Below are 19,298 nucleotides of genomic sequence, written 5' to 3' on the forward strand. Positions count from 1 at the left end.
GGGGGGGGGGGGGGGGGGGGGGGGGGGGGGGGGGGGGGGGGGGGGGGTGCTAGACTGGGAGGCCCAAGGGGAAAAGCTAGTTGCATGGATGCATGCAGACATACATTTAGTCACTAACACCTTAGCATCTTCCATACATAGGTAAGGACATACTACAAATTCTTCAATTTGTGCAGGAAAATAGACTTCCATTACCAGAGTAAAAAGGCTACTGCTCCTAAAATTGCTTTATTTTCATTGTCCTAGATTGTCCCACATGCACAAACTATATTTGAGCTTGTGCTGGTTTGGTTCTCTCAATTTTGTTCTTTTCCATCTCATTTTAATTGGCGGTCATTTAGAGCCATTGTCAGTTATCAGCCTGCCTGTGCCACCTCCATGCTCGCCATTAACCTCCTCCTGCATGCCTCGGACAGTCAGGCATGTCTACATAACACTTTGCCATCATTGCTTGTCTTATTTTGTAACAAATCATTTTCTTTAAACACCTTCAGCACTAGAGTTTCATCCCAGTATCCATGTATGCTGCTATAACTATACCACTGCAACCATCATTACATTCCAGTTTTTTGGCATAACTAAGAGACCATAATGTATTTGTGTTGATTTGGGGAAGTCATACATCTCAGCTCTAGCCTCCAATGCAATCAAGAGAGACTCCTAAAACTGTGGTCCACCTTCAGCACTTCAGTAACCTGTTGTGAGCACTGAAAACCTGGAACACCACCAGAGAGATTCACCACTGCAAGCTAATGACTGTTGTCAGAGGTCAACCACTTGCCATTCAAATGCTGCCTTAAACTAGAGTGCCTAAATCTGTTGTTTGCCAACACTACCACTTACAGTATCCCACAAAGGGCTTTGTGTCTCAGCTCTTTCCACAGTGCTGCAGTTGCTGAGGTAGCCACGGTAGGTGTTTTCTAGAGCTCTACTTTACTGGATACATGGTGCATCATGAATTTTATACATTGAAACGTGTATCTCTTCATTTGACTTTAGTATTTTTTTAGAATATTTTTATGGAAACTGTCTTTTAGTTTTTCACTATGAAGTTCCAATTTTAATTACTGCAGTGCTAGTCCATTTCCAGGTGATGCTTCATTGTATGGACCGATTGAAATTTGAGTGATACTTCGTAATGATCTATGTGCACTTTTACTTGTAAACAATTGAAATTTGGATATGTTTATATGTGTAAATATAGTTGTCTGCAGTGCCCCTATTGCTTATGTTGTCTTGCCTCCCATTTGTGGTTCTATTAATAAATACATCATATCTGATTTACTAGGGTGATAAGAATTAGACTAGAGATGTTGGGGGGAGGGATACTTGTATCAAAGCAAGCTTGTCAACCCAGCCACCTGCTGTTTGGGGAAATTAAATAATAATCAAAACATCCTGTTTTTCTGGGGTCTGAAGCAATATTTGGATGCAGCAGTGCTGGATTCTTTTTAATTTCAGTGTTATTAGGAACTGTACTACCAGTAAAACTGAATGAGTGACTTGTGTAGGGGGTTTATTCCTTTTGTTATGTATACCACTATTACACAGCTTGAACTAGTGTATTATGGGGGCTATTAAACTCTAAAGTTTAGATTTTTGGAGCTTGTATACAGGGTTATTTATATAATAATGTGACATTACTCAATACTGACAAAACTACTTAGGTAGTTTTTTGGGTTTGGGGGTTGTTGGGTTTGTTTTGTTTTTTTAAACCTAGTGCTTTTTATTTTAATGTTAGAGAAAAGGAGGAAATGTGATCTGTGTATCTTCTGCTAAAGGGCCTATGGTTTGCCTGGCTTAACAGCCTTGCAGGTCAGTAATAACACTTCCTGGTAAAGGACTAAATGTTCTTTTCACGCTACTGTTTGTTTTTCTAAAACCAGGATTTGCTTCCTTTGGAGGCAAGTTGCTTTCACGAGGGATAGTGCAACTTGTATGAGGGTTATTAAACATAGGAAAAAAACATTTGTACTTGCACAGCTAGTTATAAATCACTTATTCTAAAATTCTGAACGTGACTTGTCTTAAAGAATCTTACATTTTTGAGTAATTTTTAATCCTTTTTTGTGCACATGTTGATTTCCTAAATGTTAAATGCTTTGTTTAAAAATAGTGTTCTCTGTTGAGAATATTTTCATGAATAAAAAAATCTTTTCATGGTCTAAGTCTTTAGCTTCCCCATTTGTCTTCTGTTAAGATTGACAGGGAGATGTTCAGTATGAGGTCTGTCACCCCCTCTTCTTACAGAGGTAGAACCTCTGCTGTGATTGCAGATGGGGAGAACAGGTAATACTATTTTGATGCTGGCCTACTCAATGCTGTAAGTATCATCTCACTCCAGAAATAAGCTTACTAACGCAGCTCTAGCCATAGTTCTTGCTTAAATATTTATACAACTTCTGAGGATAATGCTTATATGCCAATTCTGTATTTGACAAAGTGGAATTTGCTGCAAAAGCACTCTTTATATAAACACCACACACACTGATTTCCTATGAAAAGTGCTAAAGCTTACGCTTTTGCCTTCATCCAAAGGAAAAAAAACCCACCTACTTACCAAAGTGATTCACCTCAGTAAATGAAGCAAGTTTAACATATACATACACCCACATTTACTCATATCTGAAAGCATTTAATTATCGGGATTGTTTGGTTCTTGCCATTTCGTTATTCATTCCTGGCAGCATAGCTGTTGCTCAGGCTCCAGCAGAAGCCAAAGTACTACAGATGCTGTCTTAAAAACAAACGTAAGTTGTCCCAAAACACACACACAACTGATTTTTCTACTTCCCTACGTACAGCAATACTTGAGCCTACTGTTGTGGTCACAGATAAAGGATCATTTCTGTAACCTGCAGTATTTCTGTGATCTGCAGATTATTCTGCATAAAGATACACTTTAATTCACAATTCTATGTACAGTGTTTTATATTCATTAAAGGAATATTGTACAACAAATTTTCTGCAATGTCACATACTTAATCTATCATTTTATTTACACTATTTGCTTCATTTTAATATTAAGATGCCAGTGCCCTTAGTCTTAGGCATTATCAAAACATTGCAACTCTGAGGAAATACAGGAAGCTGTATTACAGGGATAACCTAACTTTAAAGGGATTATTAAATGACTTGGTGACACAGTAAATAAATAATTTGTGTAGAAATCAGTAGTTTTAGAACAAGTGTGCATTGTGCAGTTAAAAATTCTAAACATCTTGTGAAATGCAAGAAGTTCGTGCAGTATCAAATTGCCAAAAGAAAGCTAAGGTTATTTCAAGTATATCAATCATTTAAATAGTGTTTACAGAGTCTTATATACTTAGTCGTTCCACGTGCTTCACTGGAGGAGGTTCCAGTTTTCGGGAAAGTGCAGTTAAAATCTGGCTGAATTTCTCGTATCTTTCATTCTGATTAACTTGTGCTCCTTTGCTGCCCCAGAGCAATCTCATTTGAAATTCTGTCTTGAAGATTTCACTCATCTCTTCATCTGGCTGGAAACCTAATAAATAAAAAGAATCCCACAGTGTCACTATCAGGCAAGGTTTTTATTGGAAGAAAGGGCTTTTAAACTGTATTCCCTCCAAATAAGATAAGCTTCAGTGTGCTAGGTTCCTTTTGCACAGTGATTTTAACAAGTTAGAAAGGATTTGCACTGTTTGACTATTTGTGACATTCTAGTAGCACACAAAGGTCTCTAGGGAGAGGACACAGGGACAGGCTGCCACTTCCTTACTTCTAATGCTCTAGAATTCTCATTATAGCCTGATCTTAAATATAATTACTGATGTGTATGTACATGCTGCCTGTAGAAATACACTTCTCTCGCCTCCCTTAACATTGCAGCTTTCTGGCCACAAGCAGTCAAGATCTCAATGTTGCATTTTGTGCTGCTCTAAAGTATCTTATGATGGGTGATATTTTATTCACAAAAAAACAGAGAGTAGGAATTTTAAATTGTACAGAAGACTGGAAGTTATCCTCAGTCCTTACTGTACTTCCATTTAGTTGCTAGATGGGTCAGCATATTGTCATGAGAACTTTGACTACGTTTAGCAAAAATGTGTGCTCTATTGCTTGCTGGAGAACTACAGCGATGAATCATTTACTGTCTGCTTTTGAACAATATTGATGATGTCCTTAGTTTCCTGCAGTACATTTGCTACTATCTATCTATCTCAGCTCCCACAAAAGAAGAATTTCTTGCACTGACTTTTAGTGGCACTTAGGCAGAGAACTTATTCCTCGGACATAACCCACAAATTCCACTAATGTGCAGCAATTTCTCCTGCTAGTGCTCCCTACCTTCCAGCATCCGTTCTGCAGTCAGGCTGTACGTTTCTGCGTTCTGTGCTATCTGACGAGCTGTGGCCAAGTGCTTGAGCATTATTTCGCAGCTTTGGTCACTGCTTTCCCACATGTCCATGCCTTCAAAAACAACAGCTTGTCGCTCCATCAAGGTAATGAGAGGCATCAGCAGTGGCACTGTTACAGCATTCTGTGGAGCACTGACGGTCTCTAGGATAAAGAGTAACAAACACTGTATCAGACACCATAAAACTTGCTCGTTGAAGAAGGTATTTTAACTGCAGTATTCTTTTCAACGTTAGAAACTACTGTTTGTCTTCCATACACATCTCTTACCAAGTTTCCAATGAACTGGCTGGGGGAAAAGGTCAAGACAAATCAGTGTGGGAAAACTATCTGCTACATGAGAAGGCTCTGCTGACTTACCGGACCATGGCACACATTTTAAACTGATTTAAAATCTGGGTCATTCCAGTAAATTCTGTGAGGCTAACATGTTTTTCCTTCTACACCAATTGTCTTAGACAAATGTTATCTCTGCCTTGCACCCCTTTAGAGACTAGAGCTGCAAAGAATCTGATGCAGGAGCACCTAGATGTGATCGGAGGAATTGATTGACTAACCCCTTTTTTGAATTTGAGGATTTGTCCTCATCCCAGGAGGTGAGGCAAAGCAAATAAAAAGCAAAATTTGCCAGAAGTAACACCTCTGAGGAAGAAGGAGATCTGAGGCAAGATGATGCTGGATGTTTCAGTTTCTTCTCCACAAGGAGGATGTGTGGGTTTGGGTAGAATGTTATATTCTGCACAGGTACATACAGATGTGTGGCTGGCAGACTCTTCTATTTCATTGAATTATACTGCATTGTGCAAGTTCACATAGTCATTTTAACACATGATGCACAGCTATCAGAACCAGCAGCTACCTTGTCTCTGGACACAGGAAAGCAGTAGTGGGAGAGGTAAAAGGATAAATGGAAACCAGTGTCACTCATACTCACTATTCCACTCATCTTCTCCTTCATGCAAAGCTTTGCTAAATGGCTTCAGCTGCTTTTCATAGATAATGGCAGTCTGGGTATAATGATGTCTTAGAGAGGTCCAGGTTTGTTCTAACCTAGTGACCTGTTCATACAAAATAGAGAATACCAATTACTGACTCCATAGCAATTCACAGTAAAAACACCCTGCTAGTGCTGAAGTTTCTGTTCTGATGGTGTATCTAGTCTTGAAGAAACTGCATAAATTAAACAGACCTATCAAATGACTCCATGATTTGGAACATAGAGAGAAACAGATTTTTACCTGTGGCATTTCAAGTGCTTTCATAATGGCAGAAAAGGCATACAAATCCCCCAGCGAGTCCTTCAGCTCCACTGCGACTTGGATGATCCTGTTTAATGTTGCTGCTCTATCTTCTAGATTTCCTGTGCAACCCAAGATATCCACAGCTATTCCAATTGCCATGGTATTGTGTCTGTAAGTGAAACAAATTATACTACTGGTTACAAATTACTAATCATACGTTATGCTGTATGTGTGTTCAGAGAAGATCAGATATATTTCAGTATCTTGGTGTGCCCTGCAAACTGACATCTTTGTATCGAAAACATTAATGCCATTATATAGACTATATACATTGACCTTGAATTTGTGTTTTAATAGATTTTCCTAAGCTATTACTACTAAATTTCTCCCAAGCAATGAATGAACGAACGAACACTTTGGGGAAAATTACCCCAGTTCCCTTTGGCCTCCACAGTCAAATTGCAGCAACTAAAACTACTGAAATCTGATTCAAAGAAACAGAAAAGCTAGATCAGAGCTAGAACACGCTAACTGTTCCTCCTTGTGCAGAGGTTTTACAGAAAGCTTTGCTGATTATTTTATACTTCACTAGATCCTCTAGCCTATTCCCCAGTTGCAGAAGTCTCCTACCTTCAATCTCTTCCACAAACATTTACATGCTCAGCTAGATTCTAGGTCCCCTAAACTTTAGTTTACCCAGGCTCTTAAAGGAGGGTGGTTTGGCCACTCTAAGGACCCTCCTTTCAATACAGTTCCCCTATCCCTGGATGACATGCATGGAGTTGCCCTGTGACCTTAAGGAATTTCTCCTATGCAAAAAGTTGTTACATGCCATCTCATTAAATATCTTCTGTACACAAGAATTCAGGAAACGTGCAGGACAGCATTCTTGGAGATAATGTGGAGTACAAGATAGCAATGCTCTCTGATCTTCTGGCCATCTGCCCTGGAAATGAGTAACAGGAACATTTACCTTTCAATTAGGTCAAGGCGCAGTTGATGTCCATAAGGCAAGGTAATCAGTTCCAGACCAGAGTTCACGCCCATAATCCTCCTCATCTCTTCAGAAACTTCTAGTATCCTCGCCACCTGTCAAGCACAAAAGTTTCTGCATGAGTTTTGAAACAAAAAAAAATCCCCTAGCCATGTACAAGTCCTTTGGGTTAGTGTGGAGCATAGAAAGCTAAGTGCACAGTGTGCAACATTAGAACACGGTCATCTAAGAAAAATTTAACTTACATTCAGTGCCTTGCATAAAAGGACCAATAAAGTATTCTTTGCATGATTCAGCCATCGTAAAACATATAAAAGGTGTGACCAAAATGCTTTATCAAACTTCCATCGTCCATTTCCAGAAGGACATTCATATGCAAGCTCCAGGAAATGAGGTGCTCTCTTGGCCTGTTCCTTGTCAGAGGGGCACTGCTCTTTGGCCTTGAAGATGTATACATTTGCTTCACCTTTTATTTCTAAAAAGTTGACTGCTCAGAGCAATTTTGGATTACGCCACAGGGTCTTCATAAGAATTAATTAGTAAAAGGACTTTAAAGGAGGACACTGAATGTTGAGTGCCTAATGAAGTCAGTATGTGAAAGCTGACACACCAATTTGTCTTTGCTTTTTAATCATACAGGATTAGCTACTGGTTATATCAATAACATATATGCTAATTAGAAGCAAAACCACACGAATATGATAATGTGAGATTATCTGCTGGTTTAAGGCCTGTATATCGACACATTTACAAACCAATCTGCCTGCTATTTTCTGATACACTCATTGGCAGGTCTTCTTGGTTATGAAAAGATGAAAGCAATCTGGGTCACACAACAAGCCTCACTGGTACAAAACCTAGGACTGTAGAGAAACCTGTTTCACTTCTAGAGACACAGGAATGATATGAAGCCCCGGGAAATACACCGATCGCTAGTCTGTCACAAAAAGCCCTCTCAGGCATACAAGTGGCAGATACTCACTCCATCACTTACATCTATATCTTTCATTATTAGAAATGTCATTATTTAAAAGGCAAACTGAGCTACTGATGCCACAAGCCCTACAAACTTCGACCTTATCACAGATCTCAGTACAAAGCATTATTCTGGCCCAGTTCACATGCCAATCCCATTGTGTCATGCAGTTCTTATCAGTGGAAGAGCACGAAACAAGTTACCAATGAGTGACATCCGTTGGCTCTCAAGCACTGTGAGATGAAGGTAAAATAGACTTCTCTACATGTCACAGCTAGTTATTGTTTCTGCTCCAAAAATCTGCTTCTGTAAAACACTCCAGTGATTCTTAATTAACTGTACAGGCTCCCACACCTCCAGCAGGCCAGTTTCCTTGGCTCCATTCCAAAGTTTGTAGGATTTAAAATAAGGAGACTATTAATGAGCTAATTGAGTAATACATATAAAAAACTCCTTACCACTTCGTTAAGGCATACATATCTTCTGCCTTCAAGCAGCATATTCTTTAACAATATATTAAAAGACATTCTGGTTATTGTTATTAGGTTGAAGGAGGAAAAGGTGAATTTTGGAACTAAAATGTTAGAGAATGCTGTTGGTACTCTTGGAACCATAGTAAAGAAGCCCTGGTCTATCACTTCTGAAAAGACCAAGCAGTTGTGAAGCTGAGTTTTTTTGAGTCACCATGTCTGCATGAAGCCTCACTTTAGCAGCAGCCAACACTGCTACTGAGGAGAGGTTGGCAGGATCCCAGCAGCTGGCAGGCACTCACACACACTCATCCCACTGCTGCTCTCCAGTGAACTGTCCCCTTCCCAGACCTAGGGTGTGAATCAGTGCAGCAGCACTAGCAGGGTGCTACAGACATGTTTCTCCTGGAGCACCACCATTCCCACTTCCTTTCTTGCCTGGAATGGACTTGCCCACACTTGCCACGTGTGTTGCTTCTCAAGCTGCTCTTAAAAAAAAAAACCAAAACCCACAACCAAAAACCAACAAAGCCCATCACACTTGGTTCCTGTAGCTGCTCTGTGGCAGCTACAGCACCCAACAAAGTTGTGCAGATTCAACTGCAATTGCATTTCTTTTATTACACAAAGTCATCATCTCATAAGGACATGACTACTTCTGTCTTTCTGTATTTCTGATCCAATAACTGATCTCCAAGCCCTGTCAGCTGAACATGATGAAACATAGTTCTTCGTGGTTTTACATCTTTCCAAACAATTCTGCTAGCAATAGTTCTCTCATAGGAGAGAAATGCAGAAGTCCTGATTGATAGCTATGTTCCCACACCATCTATCCAGCTGTAAGACAGAGCCTCAGACAGTGATTAGAAGAGCAGCTAGTTTTAGAAGTTTATTTAGTTCCACTGAACATGATTATTATGGCTAGCAGTATGACAACCAGGTAATGTCTGTCTACTGTTTGCCCTTGCAAGCTAACTAGCTATTTCCTGTCACGATCAGTTCTTTCTGCAATGGTTTACAGCACAGATGGCTTTTCCTTCAGTATAGAAGAAAGGCTGGATCACAGATATACAGCAACTGATAGGAGACTAAAAAGATGTATGGAACACTGAGAATTTGAATCTAAAGTCATGGATGGTGGGAGACCTGTAATCCAAAGAGTTTGTAAGCATTCTTGTTCTCCAAAGGGGGGAAAAAAACCCCCACCCTACCAATTCCTGCAAGCAAGCCAATACATTTATTACATTAGCTGTAAATCTACCTATCAATCTTTTAAAATGAGTTATTTTAAAAGTCTAAATTTGCACAATTTTATTTATTTATTTATTTATTTATTTTACCTTGCAGTCCATTCTAAGAATATGCTGTGCAATAATCTTTGGATTGTTGTTAGTGAAAAGCTCCTTAACTCTTCTTAACATTGATGTTTCCAATGGCTTGTTTTCAGGAGGAAGCAGTTTGGATTCAAAATCATTTGGTTTAAAACTAGACACTGTCTCAAGAACAGGTGTAGAAAATATGCTGTCTTCTTCAGTCATCTCAGCTGAATCTTCTACAGGATCTGCAGTGTTCATTGTAGGGTCATCTTCCAGGATCAAATAGTTTGTTTCAGAGTTCCTGAAAGAGTGTGGTCCCCTCTCCTTTCGTGTCAGATGTTCCACATAGCTGTTTTTCTGACATAAAAGTTGTGTTGTTGCTGCAGGATGTCTGGTGGGCCTTAGTTCACAGTAGTGTCCTTCTGAACTGCGGGAAGCTGAAGGAGAACCTGGGGGCTTCATCAGGGGTGCTTTGGTGGGTTTTGGTGGAGGCTTTGGACAGAGCTGACTGTCTGATCCTCTAAGAGCTTCTCCTACTTGTGACTTTGAGGTCACCTTCTGAACAACTGTGGGGCTTAGAGAAGGTTCACTGCCTGTTCTAAATGCAGGAGAGCTTGGACAGGAGTCTCCATCTGCTTCAGGTAATCGAGATGGATGTCTTGAACCTGCAAGGGAAAATGGCATTTTAGAAGGCCAAAACATACAATTCCTGATGCCTTCCCCAGGGTTCATCTCTTAATGCTATTTCCTGAGGAAAATATTGTCAGTTCATGTTAATTACTTGCTGACAAAAATGTATATGAAATTGTATGTTGAGGAATGAGCTAGCAAGCAAATTCCATTCACTTGCTGATCCTCCCAAAATCCCAAATACACAGAACAGCTGCACCATAATATTATTATGTGGTAATGCTGACAATAATTCAGTCCCTGCTGCATACATAGGCTGTACTGTCAGAGCTGGATAGTCTCCATGGCTTGGAATAGGAGGTTTCTTTGTAACCTGATCAAGGCTATAAAAGCAGAAACTTCCAGCCACACCACATTAAAGATGAGTCATTTCTGAGAATGACAAGTTTGAGATGAAAGAAAAGCTTCCCAAAGTCAAGCCTGAACCTGCAATAAGGTATGGAAGGAATGAATTTCAGGGATGCTAATCTTTTTCCTAAACAGTGGCTGATTTGAAGAGCCAAATGCGTAGAGAAACACATCCATATACTTCTGTGTATTTATGTCTCATCCTGTACTCATTCCATATGCAAACCTCAGCATCTGATATAGCACTGAACCCTGTATCAGACATTGCCAATCTGCAGTTCTCAGTGCATTTGCTGGCATCTACAGCAAAGCAGCCAGTTGCATAATGTGAGCTTTACTGCTTGTTTCCAGCTGGATCTCAAGTTATGCAGACAACAAAATCTGCAAATCACAGCCCATCACCACTCATAAGCAGTATGATACCAGAACCTGCTTGGAGTACCCTATGACAAAATATATATCAGTACTCTTCAGGTTAACCGTTACAGTACCAAACGAAAAGTTTGGATTGGAATAAGATAATAAATTCAACTACAGATAGACAGAAACTTGTTTTATGAATGTCTGTCCATCCCACTGTTAAACACAGGAGCACCACTTTCTATCAAAATACATCATACTATACAAACATTTCATATTATCTTTGTCTCAAAAAGTCTACAATAGGCACTGTAAATTTTAACAGCTACCATATTCAAAATGATTAGCAGCCTTGGAAGTCAAAGACTAGTATTTGTCCACGTGGGAACAGATGCATCATTGCAAGCTTCCTTACACAGTATGTTAGTATGGAAACAATTGCTTAAACCTCTGAAGAATCTGAGACAGAAAAAGCCACAACCAACAACTGATCAAGCGTTGGTACACCCTGTACCACTGGAGGAAGACAATGACAGTGGCTGTGGAACCAGAGAGCAGCAAAAGGAATGATAAACAAAAGGGATTGGAGGGGCGTGGGAGGGGAGAGATATTGAGACAGACAGAAGGACAGAACTGAAGCACTACCACATCTGCACACTTTACCCTGAGAAAAAACAGTTACCAGGATTTCTATGACACATCACTTCTACTTAGTAGACTTCTGTCAGAATGACACGAGTGAAACAAGTCAGTTCTTGTAAAGCTCAAGGGAGGAAAGGTAACACTGTCAAAAAAGATATTAATGCCAACTGTAGCTATCATTTTTTTGGTATAGCACACATCTTTTGTATGCTAAGGTACTCAACTAGTTGGTGCACTGTAACTAAAAAACCTGTTCCAATGACTTAAAAAAGCATTAAAGCATTATGCTAACACAGCTTATGTTGGCCATTAAATATGACTGTATATACAGTACACAGAACACTCAACAGTCGTACTTTAGTCTGAAGTGTAACAAACTGGGCACACACAGATTCTAAGTATGAAACATTTAACTACAAAACATACCTATTAGCAGATAGCTCTCTGACTGGTGAGCCTTTAAAGGGAATCTTTTCTCCAGAACATGATCCAAACTAGCTGGCTGGCTACCACATTTTTCTTTGTTTCTAGGGTAAACAAAAATGCAAACAAAACCATATCAATATATCTAACACTCTTAGCATACATACCTAATTGCCAGAATATATCATAACCAGTGCAACTATGATTAGCCTTCCACCTGGGCAGCTTATAAGAATAAAAGGTACTTCATGCTGTTGTGGTAGCAATGAAATGTTCTGTAAGGTGTGTGAGTCTGCAGCATTCGTGAGGGTGTTTCTTGGAATGCTGAGACTTTTTAACAGAACATTTGATTTGGACACTGAAATTAGGATCCATTATCCCACAGATGGTATTTTTATTGCAGAAGTCAAATACGGACAAGAAACGCTTCTCTAGAGGAGCAGCAGCAAGATTTTATTTTATTCCTTTTTTTTTTATACTAGTCAAGATTTACCAAGTCACTGAAGAACAAGTTGCACCCACTGTTGTTTCCAGAGTCTACATTTGCGCTCATCTTTGGATTTACTGATTTTTAGAAAAAAACCCGCAAAAACCTCCTTTGCTAAAAATCTGCACACCCTCACGTCTAGTCTTCCCTCTATAATCAGAGTGAAAGTTCACATCACCTAGAGCAGGAGCTGGTAGAGTTACCTTATTTCCCTCCGTAAAGACAGCAAAATTAAAAGTACCTCAAAAGATTTCCTCTGGATATACTCTGCTCCGGGGATTGCATGCTGGATATACCAAGACTCAGCCTTTTTGCAGCTTCTGTTTTTCCTTCAGGAATACTTAGCTCTTTTTGTCGGACTGGAGTTACACCATACTTTTCTTCTAGACACCTGAGAGGCACAGTCCTGTTGATAGGCTGAAAAATAATTGCTCCGCTCTGCTTTGATATCGGTGTGCGATTCCCAACATAGTATCTAATTAAGCCGGGGATACTGTCGAAACTTTCAAGTTCAAACTGATACTGAACACGGCAGTAGGCTTCATTGAGTCTTAGAACTGTTCTGTTGATTTTAAAATGCTGAGAGGTATTTTTCCACTGACAGGTAAGAACGAAGTTCCCAGGACTGGAGAGAGAATCCCTAATCAGAAAATCTCCATCTCTCTGAACTAAGCCTTCAGCCACCTTTGAGGAAAAATAATTACACACAAAAATACTTTCAGAATCAGAAAGCAAGTAGTCAAACAGCACATCACAACAAAATATTCTTAAACATGGGATTTAATTTGGCTGCTATGGGAAGACAGACAAAGCCTGAAATACAAAGCAAAGCATGAACTGTGGTAGAAGAAGGATGTCTCACACTGTAAAATTAAGAGCTCATCTCACAGCAGACATCTGGAGGGGCTTCTTGGAAAATGCCCAGCAGCCAGAATCATGATCCACTTTTTCATATATATGTCTTCCAGTTTGTTAACAGAAAATAAGGCATGAAGGGAAAGCAATGACTCTGGATTTTAGAGTTTAAAGCATCTGAATAGACAGTCACACTGAAGTTTAGAAGCCATTACCATAGGACCCCAGAAGTTGTCCTTTTGCTGTAACCTTAAGTGACAGAAGCTTTCATTTTTCATTCTTTGTGAATACTGCATAATACTAGGAATAGTCAGAGAAATCCTGCTTTTCTGCTTTGAGGTAGTCCTTTCATGTGATAAACCACACATCTAACAGTTGATCTTAAGCGCAGCAGACATGGCTGCTGTGCCCGCTCTCACTGAGGGAAGGGCAGCCGGCGGCTCGCAGCTCTGGCCGGAGCCGGGTTCTACCGCAAGGGAGGGAGGCCCGCAGGGGGAGCTCCCGGAGCTCTGGGAACCCAAGCTCCAATCCAACCACAGCTTTAACATACTTTTAACTACGTTTGTGAGGATCAAAATTAAGTTAGATTTTAGATTTTCTTGTGGTTTTTTTCTTCCTTCCTTCTCGAAATTCCAAGTGCGAGAAGGAAAATAAACAAGAACATTACTGAATCAAATTAATGTCAGCATGTCTGAACAACATGGGGAGAGTATTCTCATATAAAGCTTGAATTCCATTTCTGCCTTTATTCAGTGCACACAAATCCTGAAATATCGGCACTGAATCCTTCTTCAGCCTCATTTTATGCCAAGCTGTGATAAATACCATAGTTTGCACACAAATAAGCATTATGTTTCTACTACATTAATGCAGATATCAGAGATGTGTTTGGTACTTTAGTGCAATTCTGCTTGTCTATAAAAGCTCAAAGCTCATTTGGAAATGCAAAGACCACGTACCTGCCGAGGAATACGTCCATGGTACCAGGCATGGCTACGCAAGTCTTCACTACTTAGCTGCAGTTCTTCCTCTAACTCCTTCTTCAGTTTTTCTGGGCTGTTGTCCATAACTTGCCTCTCCCTAGAAAACTGCAATAAAAGATTAAAAGCTTCAACTGTGCCAAGTTTAGTGATTAACATTTTACCTGGGTTATAACTTCCATCACATGATCTGCACTAGCCACTGGAACGCAGGTACTGCTTTTAGCAGGCTGGCTTGGCTTCGGTCTCTAGATTGTATTTGTGAAATCTAGCATCCAGTGAGATAACGTATTATTATACACTGCACGGAACAGAGCAAAGTGTTCTGTCTGTACAACAAGCTAATAAAGGCACACCTACAAAGTCACTTCTCTTACGTCCTCTTCCCAACAAGAATTCTAACTATACCACCCAAAAACGGAGCAGGACACAAGTGCCCGGCTTCAGTATTCCTCCTCCTGTTTCAAGTTCCATTTTAAATTCAGATTCTTCCCCCCCGCCCCCTTTGAACCCATCTAATTAAGAACATTCCAAATGGATCAAGACAAACTAACCTGGACATAGATAGTTGTTCAACATTCCTGTTGCACTAAAAAACAGATTGCCAAAGTAATTTTTCAACTTTAAATTCTAATGGTCATTAAATCTGCATGTCCGAGATGTTTCCTTCTTAAGGGAAAAAGTTCTTGTTGCCCCTTAGCACAAAAAGCCTGAGATCTGCTTGGAGAGATCTCCATGACCACTATACAACTACTGTAAGATTTTCTGGAACATTTCAATCTTCATGTCTTCTTGGAGTACAGCTTCCATGCTGGACCACTCTGGCTCATGGCTCATCACTTCCTGTGGATGCAGTGTTGCTAACAAAGTGAGGTGCAGCATCCCCTCTAGAGTTGTCATCTACTCTTTCATAAGCATTCAGGGGAGGGAAGTTCTGTGGACTTCCTTACATTGTCCAAGGGCTGAGGACTCCAGCCCATCTTTACTGCTGCAGAAGAGTTTCAAAAGCCTAAGATACCCAAGAGAAACATGTTCATTGCAGGGAACATGTTCAACATTGATCAGAGAAACAGAGCATACCCTCTCTTAAAAGAAAGTACATTTTAAAAAAGAGAGGGAGAGAGGGCTGGGACCTCCAGCTGGAGAACAGACTAAAATGCAACATTTTGCTCCAGTGAATTATGGATTTTTTTCTTAGCTCTGGATATGAGCCAAAGTTCACAGGTTCCCTTCACTGACACACTGATGTAAATATGGAACACATGCATTATTTAAAAAAGAATTGGGAATGCATGCCCACCAATTCTATTCTTTCTGTGAAAGCTTCTCTCTATAGCATTTTTTGTTTTTCATATTGAATACTCACAGCACCTAACAGTGGGAGCAGGTGGCATACATTTAGCACTTCTTTCAACAATCCTCCCTGCAATTTCAAGCAGACTGAATTACAACAGATTACTAGACAGCAGATTTTTGGTGGAACAATGCCAGAAGAGGCATCCCGCTGCCAAGACTATTTAAACATGCTGGGAACCCAGAGAAATTCTGAGATAAATTTTCCTCTTCTCTCTGCTTTCCTCAGAAAAAACTAGGGCTTCTCCTAGACAAACACAAATGAGCATAGTAGTTTATACAGGAAGGCAACAGATAAAACCAACAAGGTAAAAGTTATGCTTCTGTTAATCATAACAGGGTAGTATTTATCCATACAAATTTGGTTCAAAATGGACAATCATTTTCAAAAAGGAACAATTTCTTTGTGCTTTCATACAGTCAAGGTCTTCCATCAGCTCCTCCCAAGCTTTATGGCAAGAAACGTCTGTGCAGAAACAAACCACACCACAAAAAGAGACCTTCACTGCAAGGGCTCTTTCGTAAAGCCATATACAATGGGAAGAGATTGAGTTACTGGGTCACAGAGGAACCTTGGTGAGGACTCAAGCCCAAAAGCGTATCAACACATAGTCAAGTAAGGCACAAAATCTCTCCACTCCAAACTTCTGTGATCTCTGTGATCTATCGACTAACACAGCTAAAGGACTAGTGGCCCATGCCTGACACCTTTATTTCCCAACTCAAATGGCTGGGGACCCATTTAAAGCTGACGGGCATTGGTTCCAGAATTAACAGCCACTTCACTGCCTCATCTTACAGAATGATAGCAAGTAATACAGCATTTACATCAGCCAAAGGTAGAGTGAAGAGCACACTGACTCCAAGTAGACTTTTCAAGAGCACCTTGTCCCTGACTGCACAAACTGGAGAACTTTTAAAGTACCTGCTCCAATCTAAACAAGAGCACTCTGTTGTACTGGTATATAAATCTTTTACATTCATAGCTATGGATCTGGCTAATCTTCTGAAAGGAACTACTATTTTAATGTGAATTGTATTTAAGTTTTTTAAAGATGCTTTTGACTGAATAGAGATCTTAAAAAAACCAAAGCTACTGTAAAAATTGTTACCATCCTTCTGTATCTTTGCCTACCATTGCCTACCACTGTATCTCAGTGGTAGGCAAAGCTAATGTGAATGGAACAGACTATAGCATACAAATGCAATAACTGAATTTTCTTGGGAGAGCTAGATTCAACAAAGAGAGCTATACTATAGGTCTTTGTGTATGAACTAATTTATCCATTGTACTGACGCAAATTACCTTAAAAAACCAGGATTATCGAGTTACAGATACACATAAATTACAAATACAGCAAAGAAACCTAGATTTTCTTCTGGTGGTTAAATGGATTTTTTTACCACTCAAGTGAAGGTAATGAGACACATATTGCACTTGAATTACATCTAGAAACACAACAAGAAAAACATTTAAGGAATCCAAACCAACTAAATTGTTAACATTCATGATTATTGGTTTATTAAAAATCCTCTCCACCATGGTCTACCACACTGAGCATACTCTGATTGCCAGAGTTCAGACATCTCCTGAGATGAACCAAACATGCTTAAATAACCTTTATGCAACTCTGAATTTAGTGAAAGAACTCCTGTGGCTAGCACAAACCCTGAAATACACTGCCTAGGTAAGCAAGTTCGGTAATAGCATGTCTCCCTGGACAGTTTTTTTGTTGTCTGAGACTGATTTCTTACACAATCTACAGCCGTTACAGGAGAAGTGTGACTGATGAACTGTCTGTAATCATACCAGCCTATGCCCCTCTATGCTAAACGCTATACCCTGCAAGAATCTCTGCATACACCGAACTTCACATCATGCAAGTAAGGGCTCAAAAATCACTCCAGGCACAGCCTGCACAAGCATGTTAGTCTGTAAATAAGAAAGAGTTTAAGCTTAGAAAAGCATAATAATTATGTCAATGGGCTTTCTTTCAAAAGAAAAGGTGACCTATTCCACATAAATGTGATGCAGATACTTCAGCCTCATTTTCCAATAGGACCCAAAGGGTAATTAATCAGCAGTAATAGTATGCTGTAAATCTGCACTAACTTCATAGTGACAAGCCTTCCTTTAGTAGTATGTCCTCAGTTTATGCCTTTGGCTAAGACACTTTGTTGGCTCATACTCAATGACTGAAAGAAACCCGAATTTATATTTACAGTTAGACAGTGAATAGTAAAAAAAAAAAAAAAAAAAAAAAAAAATTAGACTTCAGTATATTCTGCAACAAAACACGGTTGAAGTGACACAGGGAAGCTTCCAGTTTAATTTTTTTAAGATTTATGAATAGTAACAACCCTGTCAGAGATCCCTAGAATATAAAACCACTTTTTTCAAATACAGATGCTTTTCCTGATGTACAAAGAACTCCCCCTAGTTACATGCTTTCCGGAACTGTTCATGTTCAGTCACATTGTTTCTATTCCTGGTGTTACTTTAAGATATTCCTGCCATGCTGAGGTTTTGTGACTAAGTCTTTAAAAGAAAACCACAAAACTATCTAGCAATATAATATTATCAACCTTCAGCAAAAGCCCTCAATCCTTACATACTCAATGGAAAACCTAGAGACTCAAGAAGGGGGAAAAAAATTTCCAGTCAGTACACTTATTCTAGTGTTTTTAATAAACGTCACTCAAGTTTATTATATTTCACAAAGGATTTCTACTTCAGGGCTATTAAACTAAAAGCAGACTGTGCTTACAGATGTAACAAGCTACCCTTGATGCTACATAGTATTATACTTTTTCAGGCAAATATTAATCCAGAGTATGGAAAACTGGAAAATATCAAAATTTAAGGAAGTAAACAAAATATGATCTTAATTTAAGGTAAATTTTAAAAGGACTTGACCTACTACAATATTCTGTACTTATGAACATATTTTAATGGGAATTTCTCACAATAATTTGTTGTTTGTGCAGGAGTTTGAGTGTTTTGCACTCTGCAAGGGAAACTTGCTCTATATCAAGGTCTTGTGTCAACCAGCCTAGCTGAATTTATCACATTAGATTAGAATAATTTTTAAATTGTGCTGAATAATCTACTGCACGAGTTTGGTGGTAAACAAAACAGAAGTCCCACAGCTATTTCTATAACTTGCTGGCAGTGGATTCTTTTTACAGTTTGTATCTGTAACAACTCCAGTGAAGTACACGTACCCATGGAAAATCAAAATAGCTGAGAGAAGAATCACACAGGTTTTGAGATATAGATAGATAGATAGATAGATAGATAGATAGATAGATAGATACACACCCATAGTTGCATCTTATGTATTCTAGCTTTTGTGGCTTACCTCAATTGTTATTAATTAATTCTCCCTTTAAGGTGATCAAGAGGAGGGTTTTTACTTGATTTTTTTAAACAGCTTGAATTATGAAGAAAAGACTTTTACTTTTTAGACAGTTTGGTATTGTCCAAAATCTGCCATGCTAGATCATCACCTTCAGTTCTGATAATGCAGAATTTCTTATCATGTCTCTTTGTATACTTCTGACAAAGTATTATTTACTTAAAGCACAGCCAAGGACTGTTACAAGCACATGACTGAAGATGGCCTCATTTCCATCCAATCTCAATTATTTCCTTTCTGTCACTTTGAAGGTTTCAAGAAAAAAAGAAAAGAAAAAGAGATATCATTATTACGGATAAATGCAAACAGCTCTGTGAAAGCTGAAGTGTGATCTGACTGAGGAAATAAGTCGGGCCAGTACATTTCC

General features: G+C 39.3%; 2 protein-coding genes across 6 annotated transcripts in view; one reads left to right on the plus strand and one right to left on the minus strand.

Moving 5' to 3' along the window:
- FNBP1L (formin binding protein 1 like) overlaps positions 1-1,225 on the plus strand; it is a 32,734-nt gene extending 31,509 nt beyond the window's left edge. The window contains exon 17 of the mRNA XM_026853933.1: positions 41-1,225. The gene's annotated coding sequence lies outside the window, so the exon portion shown is untranslated. The remainder of the gene's footprint in view (positions 1-40) is intronic.
- A 480-nt stretch (positions 1,226-1,705) lies between these two features.
- The window catches only part of BCAR3 (BCAR3, NSP family adaptor protein), a 97,091-nt gene continuing 79,498 nt past the window's right edge, over positions 1,706-19,298 (minus strand). For all 5 annotated transcript variants that reach the window (XM_026854457.1, XM_026854460.1, XM_026854459.1 and 2 more), the window contains 10 exons: positions 14,139-14,267; positions 12,566-13,008; positions 11,841-11,941; positions 9,399-10,039; positions 6,592-6,707; positions 5,616-5,787; positions 5,312-5,435; positions 4,309-4,521; positions 3,326-3,505; positions 1,706-2,737 (listed from right to left, as the gene is read on the minus strand). In XM_026854457.1, coding sequence (XP_026710258.1) covers positions 2,700-2,737; positions 3,326-3,505; positions 4,309-4,521; positions 5,312-5,435; positions 5,616-5,787; positions 6,592-6,707; positions 9,399-10,039; positions 11,841-11,941; positions 12,566-13,008; positions 14,139-14,267 — 2,157 coding nt within the window. In that variant the 3' untranslated portion in view covers positions 1,706-2,699. The remainder of the gene's footprint in view (positions 2,738-3,325; positions 3,506-4,308; positions 4,522-5,311; positions 5,436-5,615; positions 5,788-6,591; positions 6,708-9,398; positions 10,040-11,840; positions 11,942-12,565; positions 13,009-14,138; positions 14,268-19,298) is intronic.

The sequence above is a fragment of the Athene cunicularia genome (genome assembly GCF_003259725.1).
Source record: "Athene cunicularia isolate RWA chromosome 8 unlocalized genomic scaffold, athCun1 chr8_part1, whole genome shotgun sequence".
Taxonomy (NCBI): domain Eukaryota; kingdom Metazoa; phylum Chordata; class Aves; order Strigiformes; family Strigidae; genus Athene; species Athene cunicularia.